We start from the raw sequence: 16,478 nt of genomic DNA on the forward strand, positions 1-16,478 counted from the left end.
CACACCACTATGTAATGACGATTAAAGATGTACACCACGAATGGGCTTAGGGTTACAGGCGGTCAGAAAGTATTCATATTAAGGAATGCACTAAAGAATTGTTGGTCTCCCTATTTTCATGGATTTAAACTATATAATATATCCAGACTTAACCTTTAATTGCAAATGGTAGCTTCTAAGCATTCAACCATGCAGCTTGGATGTGCTGGCAGTCATGGTCATGGTCTACTTGTTCTTTGTTCTTTGTCAATTGTAGGATGAGAGATGCACACACCTACACACACACACACACCCACCTCGAAGAAGAGCCAGATAAATGACAAGAAAGGAGGGTCCCCTTTAGGGACTGATAGTAACTCTGCAGACTTAATTGGGTCCAGTCCACACACACCCACACCCACACACACACACCCACACCCACACACACATAATGTCTGTCATCAGACGGCGACCGGCAGCTTTCCCTTGAGACACACTGACCCACATTCACACAAGTACACACGTGTGCTCATATAAATACACACACAAAAAGACAAAGGGAATCCTTCGACAGCATAAACATTCAATATCCTCTCACCCCCCCCCATGTACACACCGGCTCGCTGAGTGAATACATCACAGCGTGCTGTGGCTACAATGCCATTTAGCCCACGAACCCGACGACATTACACATATATGCAGTATCTGTCGCAGCTTGAAAAGGGCCTGTTTCCATCCTCCTCCACCTCGTCATCATCTATTTAGCAGCTGAATCGCCGCAAACAGGAGATCATTGCAGGGATGACTAAATGCTCCTTATCACCAGCCTGTAAAAGTCTCCCTTGTGGGATTAATAAAGCTTGATTTGATTTTAAATGAGCGGTGTGGACTCCCATGTCTCTCGAGACCACGCTTGGTGATATTCATCTCTTCGTATACATCTCTGTGTGGTGTTATTACTTTGCTGCTATCAGCATTAATGAGTAAACTGTAGAGCTCTGAGACCCAAACGTTTCCAACAGCAATTATCATGTCTGAGCTAAAAAATAAGCTGAATGTTGATATGAATTAAGCTGTTAACAGATATTACAACAACAACAAAAAGGTGCAATGGAGCACATAGTAGCAATAAAAAATTGTTATAGGAAAATGTATTATGTGCGATAGACAGTGTATTCAGCAGTTTCTCTTCCTGCATAATCATTCAGCAACTAGTTAAAGTTCAACAGCAATATGTGTAATTAAATTGGTTGTTTCTCTGGTGGTGCAGAGTCGAGAAGTGAGAAATTTAAATGACTGCTAAAACAAAAACGACATAATCTCTGTCTGTCTTTTTATGGCGTGTTACTGTTTATTTGTCTCCGTAGCTATGGAAACACATGGCAGGCAGTGATGGAGTTCAAGGACGAGCTTGACTCATATCGACCCCTCAGGGTGGAAGTGAGTGGGAGTGAGAGGCGTTCCAACGCCTCTCACTCTCTCTGAGAAACACCCAACCCCTCTAATGCTGGGTCAGTTGACTCAAACTGTTGACACAGACACACAGTCACAGACACACAGAGGCACAGACACACAGACACACAGACACACATACACACACAGAGACACAGACACACAGAGACACAGACACACAGAGACACAGAGAGACAAACAGACACACATACACACACAGACACACAGAGACACAGACACACAGAGACACAGACACACAGAGACACACACAAAGACACAGAGACACACACAGAGACACAGACACACACAGACACAGAAACACACACAGAGACAGACACACACAGACACACATACACACAGAAACACAGACACAGACACACAGAAACACAGAGAACACACAGACACAGACACACACAGAGACACACAGAGGCACAGACACACAGACACACAGAGACACACAGAGGCACAGACACACACAGAGACACACAGACACACAGACACACACACAGACACAGAGACACACAGACACACACAGAGACACAGACACACACAGAGACAGACACACACAGAGACACACACAGAGACACAGACACACACAGACACACAGACACACACAGACACACACAGAGACACAGACACACACACAGAGACACAGACACACACAGACACACAGACACATAGTCAGTGAGCGGTCAACTCACTGCGATACGAAGCAGGGTCCCCTTGACGGCCGCCCATCGGTCTTGCCGGCGATCGATGACGAGGATGAAACCCACGGCGGTCGACGACAGACTGAAAAACACGAAGAGGCGACACGTCAACACAAAGTAAACAATGAGGCGACATTGTGAACGAATGCACTTTTAACTCGCATTGAGAAGAAATTCTAACGTCACACACACACTGCAGCAAAGCCTGGAGGGCCAGACACAGTGCCACCACCTAACCACTCCTAAAGACACTTCCAAGGGCAGGAGAGTCGTCAGCCCTCAGAAACACAAGAGCACAAAGACATAAACACACGTGTAGCAGCTGCCGTGTGCAGTGAGGCAGTCATGAACCAAAGTGCTGGTTCACGGCGTGTTGTGTTATCATGCTGCTCTTTATCTTCTTAACACAGCTGGTGAATACAAAAAGGAGGAGCTGTGAAGTACCTCCAGATTAGCCCCCAGTTATCTCTCTCTGCAACCCCCACCCCCCCCCCCCCTGCCGTACTCGCTGGTCCCAGAAGAGAGGAGGGCTCTATGGTTTACACGGCGCCAACAATCAATGATAATCCCATGTGCAGCTCACCGGCAGACTCCCCCGGTGTATACTGTGAAAACCCGAGGCAGCTGCAGGGCTGTCAGAACCCCATGCAGGAACGATCACAGTATTCCTCGAGTATTTGCTTTCATGTCCACCATCCTGCAACGACTCACTGCACAAATAGGAACCAGAACCAGAACAAAACCAGAACCAGCAGAACGTGGGACGAGGAAACCAAAATAAAAAACACAGGGCACAGGGCTGTGGCTCAGGAGGTAGATTCTAGTGTGCTGTGCTGTTTGAAGGGGATGGAGCCAAATGCTTCAGACCACCACAGCATCCAGCCTACCCCCCCCCCCCCCTGTGCCCCCCTTCTTGCACTGCATCTATCAGTCATCCAATGGGACACTGGGAGCTGCTGAGACAGGAGCCTATTACAGAATGGCTGCAGAATGATGGGCAGCTCTATAAGCCAGTCAGCAGATCTGGGGGGAGGGGACAGACTTAAAGGAGGGTGCCTCTTTAAGCACGAGGGTTTCACGCATTATGAAAACACAGAATGTTAATGTGTGTCTGCTTCTCTACTTTATCTCACTGCAACGTTAACATTCTTAGTGGCCGCTTTTCCCTTCGCCATTATCTGTTCCCGTTCTTTCCCACCGTCATTCCCGTTTCTCAGCTGTGCACTCAGACAGCCACACAGGCTTTCAAAGCTCAAACTGCTTTCACCTCAGCCGTGGAGGAGGAGGAGGAGGAGGAGGAGGAGAGCGGGTGAGTGGGACAAGAGCGCTTACTGCCTCCAAGACATTTAAGGCTGCTGAAATGAGCCGGGGGAGTCTGAAATATCAAAATAACACGACTGAAATAATACAATAATAATATGAATATCAATACAATACAATAATGATACAATAAATACTATATTTTTTAATAATAATACAATAATAATATGAATACAGTACATAATACAATAATAATAATACAATATAATAATACAATATAATAATAATAATACAATAAATACAATAATAATACAATACTATTCTGAATAATAATAATACAATAATAATATGAATACAATACATATAACAATAATACTTAAATAATAATATTATATAATAATAATAATACAATAAATACAATAATAATCCAATAATCATATGAATAATATTAATACAATAATAATATGAATATGAATACAATACATAATATAATAATAATATGAATAATACAAATAATACAATAATAATACGAATCTGTTACTCATGTTTTTTTATTCTATTGGGACTAGAGTGCAAATTAGGCCATGGCATATTTATACTGTTTTAAAAATATTAAAGAAAATTATTAAATGGACTAACAATTCAGAATTTTTGTTCCTAAAAGGTTATTTTAAATATATATAAATGTAAATAAACACATGGCCCATTTTATATCGTATAACATCTTGTACGGTTATCATTTAGGATTTAATAAACAGTTTAAATTAAATATGCATATAGAAACCACCCGGTGGTTGCAGCACACGCATCAGTGTCCTGATAATAATTGGATTCCTCAGGACAAAGTGTGAAGCTGTGATTGGTAAAAGAGGCTGTGCCTAATGGCGATGCAGTGATGAGGGACATTTGCTGCATGAATGCATAAGCAGAAGTATCATTCGCAGTAGTTTGCTCCAGCGATGTAATGAGCAGCGCAGAGAGAGATTGGATATAAGAGAAGCGGTATATTAAATTAAAAACAGATTAAGCCACAAGCGTCTCGATTCAATATGTTTCAATCTTTCCGCCGATGGTACCTTTTTAATATAAAACCAATCGGCAAAACTAAATCCACGTGTGCATGCACTTGCGAGGTAAGATAACATAAGAGAAGGGACAAAGGGCTGAGCTGTTAATGCATTCATGAGTCTGTTTATAGATGCAAAGCCTAAAGTAAATAAATGAGGATCCAGAAAATCCTGCGACAAGCCCTTGAATTTAATTTGATACTTCACACATCTTAGCTTTAAAAAAAATACATATTTAGAAGGAATTAGGGCTATGACATAACATATATCGTAGCCTGGTTTGCTGGTAGTTTGCTGAATATATAAATAATTGATTGTAATAACCATATGGTATGATGAAACCAACGATGTAAATATGTCTGCCATTAATATTGATCCAAAGGTATTTGTTTCAGACCAGCAGCAGATGTTAAAGGGCACATCACAAAGTTGTAGGACATTTGCCTCCCAGCTGCCCCCAGCGGCCCCGTCGGGGGCATCGGTCCCTCAGGTAGCACCAGCCATCTGCCTCCGCGTTCACGACAGACCCCCCCCCCCCGTCGATCATGTCGGATCATGAAGGAGTTGAATATGGATGTATAAGTATATCTTCATGTCAGCTTCCATAAAACAATATATTTTTTGAATTGCCCATACTGCTAATATAGTTTATAAAATAACAACATTCAGACAAGTTATATCTTCACGCTGATGCTGAAATAGGCTGGACATTTAAATAATACAGCTCGTTACTTCTAATTATTATAACTTTCTTTTTTTTAAAGGCTGTAGTGACAGTTAATTATTATCTAAAGGCCTAGAGACGTATCTACACATGCTGTATGCAGGTCCTCCTGTGAATCCATCACACATAAGAGTGTGCACACACACACACACACACACACACACACACTGCAGGACACAGCTCTGCTCAGCTGTCTGTGTGCATTAATCATATTAAAAAAGGTTGCTGTGTTTTTCTATTTTTAAGCACTTTGCCAGTCAGGTGGGACGGCCAGGGTGGAGAGACCTACATCATCAGGCAATGCAATAATTAAGAACAACTATTAAAAGGGTACAACAATTAGTCAGGGGGGGGGGGGGGGTTTCAGAAGGAATAGTTAGAGAAAGAGATGGTTTCGTACGTTTCCCTCCCCTCCCCCGCCCCACCATTGTCTCGTCCAAGTCTGTCCACGTGTACAAAGACAGTCTGCAGAAGACTGATAAGAGGCCCTGGATTCAATTACTAATCGGCCATTTTATTAATACAGGAACCACTCTTCCCCTCAAGAGATCCATGCAATATACACAGACTGTCCCATCCACTGCTCTGTGCAGTGGATGTGTGTTTGAGAACTCACTGCCCCCTGCTGGCAGACTTCATGCACAAAGGAAAAGGTTCATCTCTACTGCCTCATTGACTTAATTACATTCACTCCTACATCCTTCTATTTTTAGTTAACTTGACCTGCATGAACCGGGAAACCACTTCTACTTCATCGCATGATGTCTGAAATGTACAAGTTTCTGGTGGTGTTAAAGTGTTGATGGAACAAGAATCAGATGTCATACAAGCTCCTGTTAGATGACAAAGCAACCAGCCGGTGAGGGACTTTACCTCGGCACGCTGGTCAGGTAGGTCAGCACGTTGTCGAACTCTCCGTCTGTGATCTCTCCAAACGCTGGGAACTCTGGGAACACAATGACGGGGCTGCCATTATCTCCTCTACCTCCTAGGAAATAGAAAAAAGGAAGATAAAAAATTGCCACATGAATATTCAAAGAGTACATGTAGGAATGATGTGGTTTACATCTCCTTGTCACCGAAGCATAGCAGAGGATAATTTATGAAGCGTCGTAAACAAATCGAATCATAACTTCCATGTTGTGAGTCTTTGACAATCAGTCTGACAAGGAACATTTTGATTTATTAGAGTTAGAATAGATCATTTATCTCTCATTTACAACACAACAGAACACCACTATATCTGGTCATCATTCACTATGTTTTTACAAACATGACACCACTCATCTTAATGATGAGTTAATTCATCTTAATTCTTTTATTTTTTATTTTCACTTGCCTGAAAACCAATTAAATTACACGTGCATGCATACGCTCATACATATACATCTGCCCTCATCTATGTATTTTGTTTCTTTAAATTAAAAGAAAGCTCACACAAAACACACATGCACACACATAATTTTTCAATACTCTGACTTTATGATGTTTTGTCCACTGTTGTTTTGTCCTCTAGGTGTTATGTATTGTCTTTTGTAATAATTTGTAATAATATTTAAAAAAGAATATTAAAAAAAGAGTTAGAATAGAGTAAGAGAGCACTGAGGAAGAAGAACCAATGACCACATGGGGGCAGTGATGTTAAAGATGTATCATTGATGATTGGAGACTGTAGATCAGGGGTGTCAAACTCATGTTCACCATGGGCCAAATCAGCATCATGGCCGCCCTCTTAAAGGGCCGGAAACACTTTATAAACTCCTCGAACATATTGTTAAATAACTCTCTTTGCATTTGATTATTTTTTATTTTAATGAAGACATATTGTACATCAGAAAATGTCTCTAATATTACAATATACATCCATTTAATCTTAAACCTTCAAAATAAAAGCACAGGATATTTTTCTTCAATTTCTTTAAGAAAAGGTGATCACGTATTTTTAATTAAAGCGATACGGCGGGCCTTGTGTTTGACACCTGTGCTGTAGAGGAAAAAACATGCAATATCCATCATTAAAATATATTCCGTCGAATGATTGTCCATTTGAAATATCCCTCCATTTGAAAACAGTTTTAGATTATATTTTCTTCCAGAAAAGATAAATAGCTTATTTTGACATAAAAAGCATTTTGAAATAAATGTCACCATCTGAACAAGAGTCAACAGGTTATTTATTATGAATAAACTACACTGGTTTTCACTGAACAAGTGATATTATCTCAATATTTACCCCCTAACACCACCTTTGTTCCTTAAAGCCTCTGGTTTCGCTTATCTGCTTCCTCTGGACTATGTTAGTGTTTGATTTTATTTGATAAAACAGATGTCATTCTTAAATCCTCATTAGTTTACAGAAATATATTTACATCACCTTTTCCCAACAGAGCTCCGCCTCAAACCGGTGACAGGAGCACAGAGGTAAATATAAATATCGAAAAATCTGCCGTTGCCAGAAAACTGAAGTAATTTTACTCGGCCCTGAACACCTCAGGGCTCAATGATCTGGTGATGTGGTGTCTGTAGATGGCATTACCCTGGCATCCAACACCACTGTCAATATCTCTGTTATCTTTGATCGGGACTTGTCCCTTAACTCCCACGTGAAGCAAATCTCAAGGACTGCATCTTTTCATCTACGGAATATAAATAAGATCAGACACATCTTGTGTAAAAAGATGCAGAAAAGCTGGTTCACACGTTCGTTACTTCGAGACTGGATTACTGCAACTCCTTACTATCAGGCTGCTCTAATAAGTCTCTTAGGTGCCTCCAGTTGAGCCAGAATGCTGCAGCTCGTGAACTCACTAAAACTAAGAAAAGAGATCACAACACTCCTGCATTAGATGCTCTGCACTGGCTCCCCGTAAAATCAAGAATCATATTTAAAATTCTTCTCCCCACCTACAAAGCCTTGATTGGTGATGCACCATCATATTTTAAGAAGCTTGTAGTACCATATTGCCCCACTAGAGAGCTGCCTCACTAAACGTGGGGCTCTGGGTCTGACGCCTCCTGCCTGGCCAGCCGGCCTCCTGTCATATGAACTACTCATACACTCTGTCATACTCATTGAATGATTATGCAACTCTGTAATGATTCCTTCTGTACACATGACATCTATTGTTCTGTCCATCCTGGAGAGGGATCCTCCTCTGTTGCTCTCCTGAAGGGTTCTTCCCTTTTTTCCCAGTGAAAGGGTTTGTTTCTACTTCTTTGGAGTTTTTCCTGATCCGATGTGAGGTCAAAGGTCAGGGGTGTTGTATGTGTACAGATTGTAAAGCCCTCTGAGGCAAATTAGTAATATTGGGTTATATCAAATAAACTGAATTGAAAGGTGTGTGTGTTCGTGTTAGACCCCATTGCTCATGATAAGAAGCTGTTAGAGAAGATGTGTTTTAAAGGACACACACATACACACACGCTCTGTCAGCGCATGTGACTGGAATATCAACCTCTCTGGCTTTTCTCCTCTCGTCACCATAGCAACAGCGAGTGCATGGTCATGGTGTCAACGTCTGCTTAGATATTTGTTTTGTTGGCTGCAGCCACAAGGTCAGCTCTGGAAAACGCAGTACTGTACTGCAATAAATAAATAAATGATTTAACATGTGTCACACATAACTGGCAACCTCTGTGAAAGACACAAAACATGGGATTTATCAGGAAATGGACCTGCAGAAGCAGTAAATACAGATCAGGTAACTGCAGCAAGAATATAGAGTCTATATTCTTGCTGCTGTTACCTGATCTGTATTTATATCTCTATGTTATAGAGGGTATTTGGTGTAAATGAGTCTGAAAAGATTCTGTTAATATGTTGACTATTTCCCATAAGCCTTTATTTTGTAAGTGACTTTGTATGTTTTGGTTCCTTTTATTTTGAAGTACTTCCGATGAAGTAGATGTAAATATCGTAATATGACTTCGCAAAAAGTTGGTTAGATGACGGAGTCCTGAAGGAAAAGGTGTTCACGAATATGTTTCTTACTCTATGAACTGGAACGGTAACAAGGTACTCTGTTTTATTTGGGCTTTGACAACATGTTTAGTGTTTTCATTCTATAATTAACTTGTAAAATGTCTTGTGATGTATGTATTTATTTGTTCCATAGCTCCTACAGTGAAATTAAAAGGACAAATAAACACTCTTAAATGTATGTTCATCAAGGCTCATGGCTGAACATGAATAAAGGAAATTCTGGAAGCATCAGTACGCTTCACTGTTGTCCGGCTGGGCTCCGTTACATAAAAACTCAACAAACAAAGAGGAAAGGGAGGGAGGTGACATTTGAATAGCAAATCATAACTAGCCAGGAGAAAACTGTTCATAGTTAACTATGCAGATATCAAGTGGAGTCGTTAAAATATAAATGCTGACAGATAGCAGATGAGATGAGAAACAAAGATCCCGATAAAGACAGATGAGCAGAGGTATGCAGGAGTCACCTGAGAGGAAGGCAAACTGCTTCTTGAGGTCAGCGGTGATGTCAGCAGCACGGAAGGGATTGCTCTCCAGCTGCATGATGTCATCTGGAGAACACAGAGAAGGGAAGTATTAGTGACATCAGAGCGGAAGATGTACAGTATGGAGGGAGAAGGAAGTACATTGGAGAGCTGCTTTGCCATACGTACAGTAGAGAGGGAGAGTGGAAACGCAGAACACACATGATCTAACTATGGCGGTTATGCCTCCAGCACATTGAAGATAAACTTTACCCACAGAATGACCACTTAACTCATTGCTCATCACGTGTTACCCTCAATTCTTGGGAAATATATGTTTCTTGCACGCCTCTACGATGAATCAAGAGTTGAAAAACGGTGAAAGAGTCTTTGAAGTAAATGGGGGGGGGGGGGGGGGCTACAGCAAAACTATAGATTAGATATTCTTTTATTAGTCCCACAGTGGGGAAATTGCAGGATCACAGCAGCGGGTGCACATTAGAGCATTAATAAAAGATACAAATTAAAGACAATAACAATACTAAAACACAAAAATACCAAATATACAGAGGAAACTAAATACATACACAAAGCAGTGACCAAAGTGAACTTCCAGCAGGTTAAAGTGTCCAGGATAAAGTGCTGAGTGCAGTTTAAACTATTTACAATCTCCCACACAACTCGTGCAGTACAATCCAAGTTTAAGTTTTAATTTATCAATCATTATTATTTAAAATGACTTACGCAGAAACAGTGTCACGCGTGTGCAGCGGTGCTACTCGTCTGTGAGATTCTAAGGAGTGTTTAAGGCGTTAATGAATATGCACGCACTTCCTATTTACAAATTACACCATGCATATGACTGGGATAATACTGCACGGGTTCAAGGGCCAATAAGTGATCTACAAATGGTCATATTGTGAATTGTTCCTGAAGAGGTTGTACAATGGAAACATTCCTGTTGTCATGGGGTGGGGCTCAGGTGCAGAGAGACCGGCTGGACTCCAGGTTTGAGTGAAACAAAAAACACTTTACTTTGGAAAAAGGTCAAACATAAAAACTCTGGCTTGAAAGCAGCTACAAAAAACACTAGGCATCACCATGGGAACCAAGACAGAGTGAGACATCGAAACAGAGACACTACGAGACTGAGATAAAGCCAACAAACCGACAGGAGACAGGAGAAGGACTGGCACATTATATAGGGGGAAAACACAGGTGTACTGCATGAGACAATCAGGGAGACAGGAGTGGCTGAGGGCAGGTGAAGGGAATTAACCAATCAAGACAGAGGAGACACAGAGGCGACATAGAGGAGAAACCGAACACAGGAGACACAGAGGAGAAACAGGAGAAAGGGAATAGGGTGTTACAGTTGTAGATAACATGCAGTATAGTATTGAGAAATCAACAAGCTTTGTTGGTCCTGTCATTCCAGCTTCAACAGCTGTCCATGCCCCCCATGGACTCCCTTCATAAGGATTTAAATAATCATATACGGTTCAATTCCCCAGTAGGAGACGGGGTTGTGGTCATTAAAGGCATCAAACTGGTGGCAGCAGACACTCGCACGGCAGAGGCCTCGCATTAGCAGTTTAGCGAGACACTTTTGGGCCAGACGAAGGAGCGTACATACACCTTTGTACATCATCAACAAGGCATCACACATGTTGAACACTGTCATGGTGAATGTGCAAAGGGGAAAATAGAGTATATTCTCCTGTGTGGTCTTAGTGGAACGACAAAGAAGTCCAGATATTTACTGTGGACAAAATTATTGTTGAAAAAGCAGTCGGTGACCCTGACAAACGGACGTCTCTGCCAGCTGCCAGGCCTCGTGATCAATATGCATTTACCATAAACAGTCCCCCAACGATATGCATTGATGTGTATTGGAGAAACCTCTTAGTGTTGCTCGCTGAATAAAAAACTGGCCTCAGTTCAACTTGAAGATAAGCACTGTGCAACAAAACAGATCAATACAGAAGACTTGGCAGAAGTACAGTTATCTGCTGTAGGATTATCACGTTGCTGCTATGCATTGTGGGTCTCTGTTTACGTACAGTATGTCGCATCTATACAGGTTACACTTCAATCAAAGATGCTTATTTCACTGGACTCATGAAGCGAGATGACATGTGTGAGGTGTTTGCTGTTCCATCAACAGCCAGACAGGCCTGAGGGGAACTGAAGTAATCTGGAACATTGTGGTTAAATACAAAAGTGAGAAGCTGTTGGACGGGTAGTTTCGGTATCAACCCTCGGAGGCATTTTTAAATGTGCAAATATTTGTGTTAAGAAGCCTTGCATCAGGCCGGCTGAATATCAGAACCTGAAAAACCACTGCTCACTTACAGGGCACATGTTTAAAGATAGTTTAAATATAGCTGCAGGCAATTTGGGGCTCTGTAGTCGTCTCTGTCATTAAAGCTAAATATCCACATGTAGTCGTGAAAAAAACAGCTTTCTTCAGCTCTCTCTTTATTTTTACATGAAAGCACTTCCCCGGCTCTGGCTGTACCCCACCATTGAGGTCAGCGAGGTCCGGTACTCTGTATTTTCTGACTAAAAATAACGTGACTTGAGTGCAGCAACAATGCCGAGATGACCAAGTCGCTCTTTTGATCTCCACATGGACCACTTTAAACGGTGGGCGATGATGCCGGCTCGTTAGTTCCCACAGTCATCCCCATGTAACCCAAACCCAAGGGTGTCAATCAAACCTCAGCTTTGAGAAGAGACACGGGACAAGAAGAGGAGACTGTGACGAAAAGAAAGAGAAGGTCATAAGAGATGAGCGAGGAAGGGCAGTTTTTGCCCACTACGCCGAAGAAAATCTGTATTTTCAGATTGTAGTAGCTGAAAGGTGTACTGCTTGACATAATAATCACGGCACTGCCCACTGACATCGTTTTAAATCTATTTTTATCCAATTATTGCTCACCGAACATCTTAAAATACATCATATTTAGATAAGCAAATTTAAATATATGTTGGTGTGCATACCAAGCAAACTCCCTGGTAAACTACATTGTCGGACCTTTGTATTTCTAAAACCATGCATACATGCAGTCATGGTTCCCACCCACCAGGACGCCCAGTTCTAGAGAGGGGCAGTTCTTCCGCGTGCCTCTTTCGTATCGTCCCCAAAACTGAATTTTAATACCATACAGGCGGGAAAATGATGGGGAAAAACAATGGCCATCTAGGGACCAGAAAAGCCAAGAGAAGACAGGAAGGGAGTGTCCCAACATGACCGACAGCATCCTGTCAACGTGTTTACAAACATACAACAGACAGCAAAGTCAAAGCAACCAATTTGGACCGTTTTCTCACTTTGTTTGGTCTTTTTGTCGTAAGGCCACACACAAAGTATCGCCATGTGATTCCCAGGCTGGAAACATGTAGCGTAGTTGGTAGCAGTAACTACACAGCTTAATGTCTCTAAAAAAAAAATCATATTAAAGCTCAGAACCATGATGGATCAAATCATTTTGTACCTTCCCCAACCAATCGCAACACAGCTTGAGTAAAATTAGCTCAATGTCGGCATACAACTACGGCCCCAACTACTTTCTTACCCTGTAAGGCACAATACCTCCTCAGGCCCAAACCCTTCATAGTCTAGTCCAACGTTGTTCTCACTGGAGCTCAGTTCATCTCGGATAATCACAACATGTGGACGTCAATTCCCTCTTCAGTCAGACTGACTGTCTCTTTCCAGACACGCCTCTGACTAATCTGTTAAACCAACAAGTCTCTCCGTTAACTCTTTGTTTGGCAATAACTATCAATGGCCTGAGGGTACATTGAAGTGTATTGCTTGCTTTCACACACACACACACACACACTTGAGGTCAGTGTTCATTCAAGTCTATCTTCTTGTCTCCTATTTACTTTAAACCTTTTTTCTTCAGGAAACCAGCTGGTGCCACGTCTGTCAAACAACACCGATCAAAGGTTTTAGCTGCTCAGGGGGACTTAAAGGACATTACCTGTGTTCTCACCTGTGTGAGCACATTGACTACACTACAATCCTCCAGCACGTCACATTACTGGGATTGTACAGAGCATATCATCTGATTTTAGATCGCAAGTGAGGAACCTCATGATGGAGGAATCATCACTAAGTAGCTGAATAACTCTGAGTTATACTCCATGTATAAGTAGATAATGAGTTACTGGTGAACACATATTCTACATGGGGGATACCTTTGTGCTTATTAAGTCCTTGATATCACCATGAGAAAACAAGAACAGATAATCCCAGAGAGAAAGGAGTCCACAAATACAAAGACACACACACACACACACATGAACACAATGTCTAGTAAATACATATTATACACAGGCTGATAATTAAGACCTATTCAAACTTTATTAATCCATCACGTCAGGTGCTGGTGGTGTCCACCTGTTCCCTCCTCTCCTCCACCGGACATGCTCGTTTGTGAGATAGCAAAAGGTTGCACATCTATTATAAATTAAAAGCCTACCTGTGGCTGGACAAACGTTATCTAGCGTGGAAGCTAATGCACCGTGGGTCACATATATCGAGTCGGGACAACTGACGGACGTTATTGTAGACTTAACCTCGAGCATGGGTGTGTGAACCAAAAGGCCTCCACAGGAGAAGCCAGGCAGCTAAAGACACATGACCCTATCTTTGATGTTTTCTCCTTGGTTAAGCATTGCTGCCCTGTTGTTAATAATGACCGCTCGCCGCCTCAGGATACAAAGCTGCGACTGTCTCGCCATCTGCAGAGCGCTTACAGGCACTCACACGCTCCCCGTGGAGTCAGTTTCACACAGAAACCGCCAACAGTTTCCACTTTCTGACCCAGCCTCACTTACTCCGTCCGCCACGCCTTGCCCCAAGCAACTCCCACACATATCAAACCCCCCTCCACACACACACACACACACACACAATAGCTGCACTCTGTCTCCAAAAGGAGGCTATTCTGTTACTGGGAAGAAGACAAAATAACTTCCTGGAAGATGTCAGGTTTGAGTTATAGCCCTCTTTTTCTACACTCTTTACACTGTCAAAAAGTACACTCAAATATTAGACAGTATTACATAATTATTGCCAGCCCCTCGAGTGAGAATGGGAGAGGAATTGAGGCAGTTTGAGTTACGACTGTACGTCTCATTAACCCTTGTGTTGCCTTAGGGTCATTTTGACCCGAATCAATATTACACCCTCCCCCCGCCTTAGGATTAAATTGACCCCATTCAATGTTTAATGTCGGTGTTCTTTCGGTAGTCAACAAACAAACATAAAGTGCCTCACACTTAAACTTGGAAAACAATATTAATTCTAATAATTTTCTGGAGGTTTTAATTGCTGGCATCAAATTGAACACAAAGGGTAAAATATGTTAGTAAATATAAAGGTAACAGGAGGGTGAAACATTGAATCGGGTCAAAATGACCCAAAGGCGGGGGGAGGGTGTAATATTGATTCGGGTCAAAATGACCCTAAGGCAACACAAGGGTTAAAGAGAACAAACAGTGTTATTTACGATCAGAAAGTATCTATGTCACATGGATCCTATAAAGGCAAAGTAATGAGCAATTATGTTATAAACCATGTGTACGTATACATATTTTTATTGTATTATAGTGGTCTAAATGAAAGTCTGAGAATATTGACAAACACCGGCCTCATCCTCCCAACGAGAGGAAGGGAAATGAACGTTTGTGTTTATTTTACTCATACATCATATTATATATATATATATATATATTACATCAAAAGGGAAACATCCTTTTTTCGAGAAAATGATAAAGCGTCGTATACCTACCACGCAGCCAGTGGCAGCAGCGAGCGAATCGGTAGTATTTTTCCACCTCCTCCAGAGAGATCCGTACATGACCCCCACTCTTCTCTACTGGCCACAAACACACATCCAACGATCCCCCCATCTCCTCCTCTTTGGCCTCTTCACTTTGATCGTCCATCTTTACTCCCCTTTCTGCTTCAGTTCCTCCATCCTCCATCGACCCCGAATCCGCCTCCGTCTCACCTTCCCCTGAGGTTCGACTCCCTCCGACCGCTCCCGGACTTTCCTCTTTTTGCTCATTTCTAGTGAACGGAAAATCTGTCACAAACCCGTCCAACTCCTCTCCATCCGGGTGGTCATCTGAACTCAACTCCGAGTCCACGTCAATGCAAAACCCAGAGTCCAACTCTACCTCAACATCCTCCTCCATCAAGAAGCCTGAAACCGCCGTCTCCTCTCCGCCCATCCTGCTGTAGCAGCCTACGTCTTGTTCGTTCTTCTTCTGCGACACGTGTTCTCATGCAGATTTTTTGCACACACAAAAAAGAAGCTATCACTGCAGCAGTTTCCCTCTCATTCCGACTCTCCACCTTTCACCCGACTCCACCATTCGGCCTCTCGCTCTCCGTCAGGCTGCAGGTGCTCTACAGCCTGCAGGATGTCACTCAGTGACTGTGGGGACTTCCCCTTGCACCCTCAGGTTACCTTCCCTGTATAGACAAAAGCAACAGTGTAGCACCCTACCCCACCCTCCCCGCTGCCCTTTTCCCTCCCCTAAAAAATACACGACCCCCCCTCTCCCCGGTTGAATAGCAATGCCTCCAACCTGGTAATGAGTGACTAAGACTGATCTCTAAAAAGGCATCCAGTTGTGACTCGGAAGACTAGTGAGAAGCAGGAAAAAGGTTATACATGCCAAGTTATGTCTTGCCATGTTGTGCCACAGTTATATAGGAGCTGCAGCTCCCAGTGCTCATTTACCTAGGCCAACAAAGCTCTCGATCCTCGCCTGCCTTATCAAGGGAGATGTGGACCGAAAGTACAAAGCCTC

General features: G+C 42.4%; 1 protein-coding gene across 9 annotated transcripts in view; it reads right to left on the reverse strand.

The window, feature by feature from the left end:
* The window catches only part of mcf2lb (mcf.2 cell line derived transforming sequence-like b), a 44,294-nt gene that overhangs the window by 16,568 nt on the left and 11,248 nt on the right, over nucleotides 1-16,478 (reverse strand). For 3 of the 9 annotated variants that reach the window (XM_056423661.1, XM_056423653.1, XM_056423646.1), the window contains exons 1-5: nucleotides 15,449-16,115; nucleotides 9,642-9,725; nucleotides 6,066-6,180; nucleotides 3,409-3,516; nucleotides 2,133-2,223 (exon numbers count right to left, since the gene is read on the reverse strand). In XM_056423661.1, coding sequence (XP_056279636.1) covers nucleotides 2,133-2,223; nucleotides 3,409-3,516; nucleotides 6,066-6,180; nucleotides 9,642-9,725; nucleotides 15,449-15,893 — 843 coding nt within the window. In that variant the 5' untranslated portion in view covers nucleotides 15,894-16,115. Of the gene's footprint in view, nucleotides 1-2,132; nucleotides 2,224-3,408; nucleotides 3,517-6,065; nucleotides 6,181-9,641; nucleotides 9,726-15,448; nucleotides 16,116-16,478 lie in introns of those variants that run through there. The other 6 variants (XM_056423681.1, XM_056423690.1, XM_056423706.1 and 3 more) reach the window with 4 other exon arrangements.

This window comes from Pseudoliparis swirei, chromosome 2 (genome assembly GCF_029220125.1).
Source record: "Pseudoliparis swirei isolate HS2019 ecotype Mariana Trench chromosome 2, NWPU_hadal_v1, whole genome shotgun sequence".
NCBI classification, from domain to species: Eukaryota; Metazoa; Chordata; class Actinopteri; order Perciformes; family Liparidae; genus Pseudoliparis; species Pseudoliparis swirei.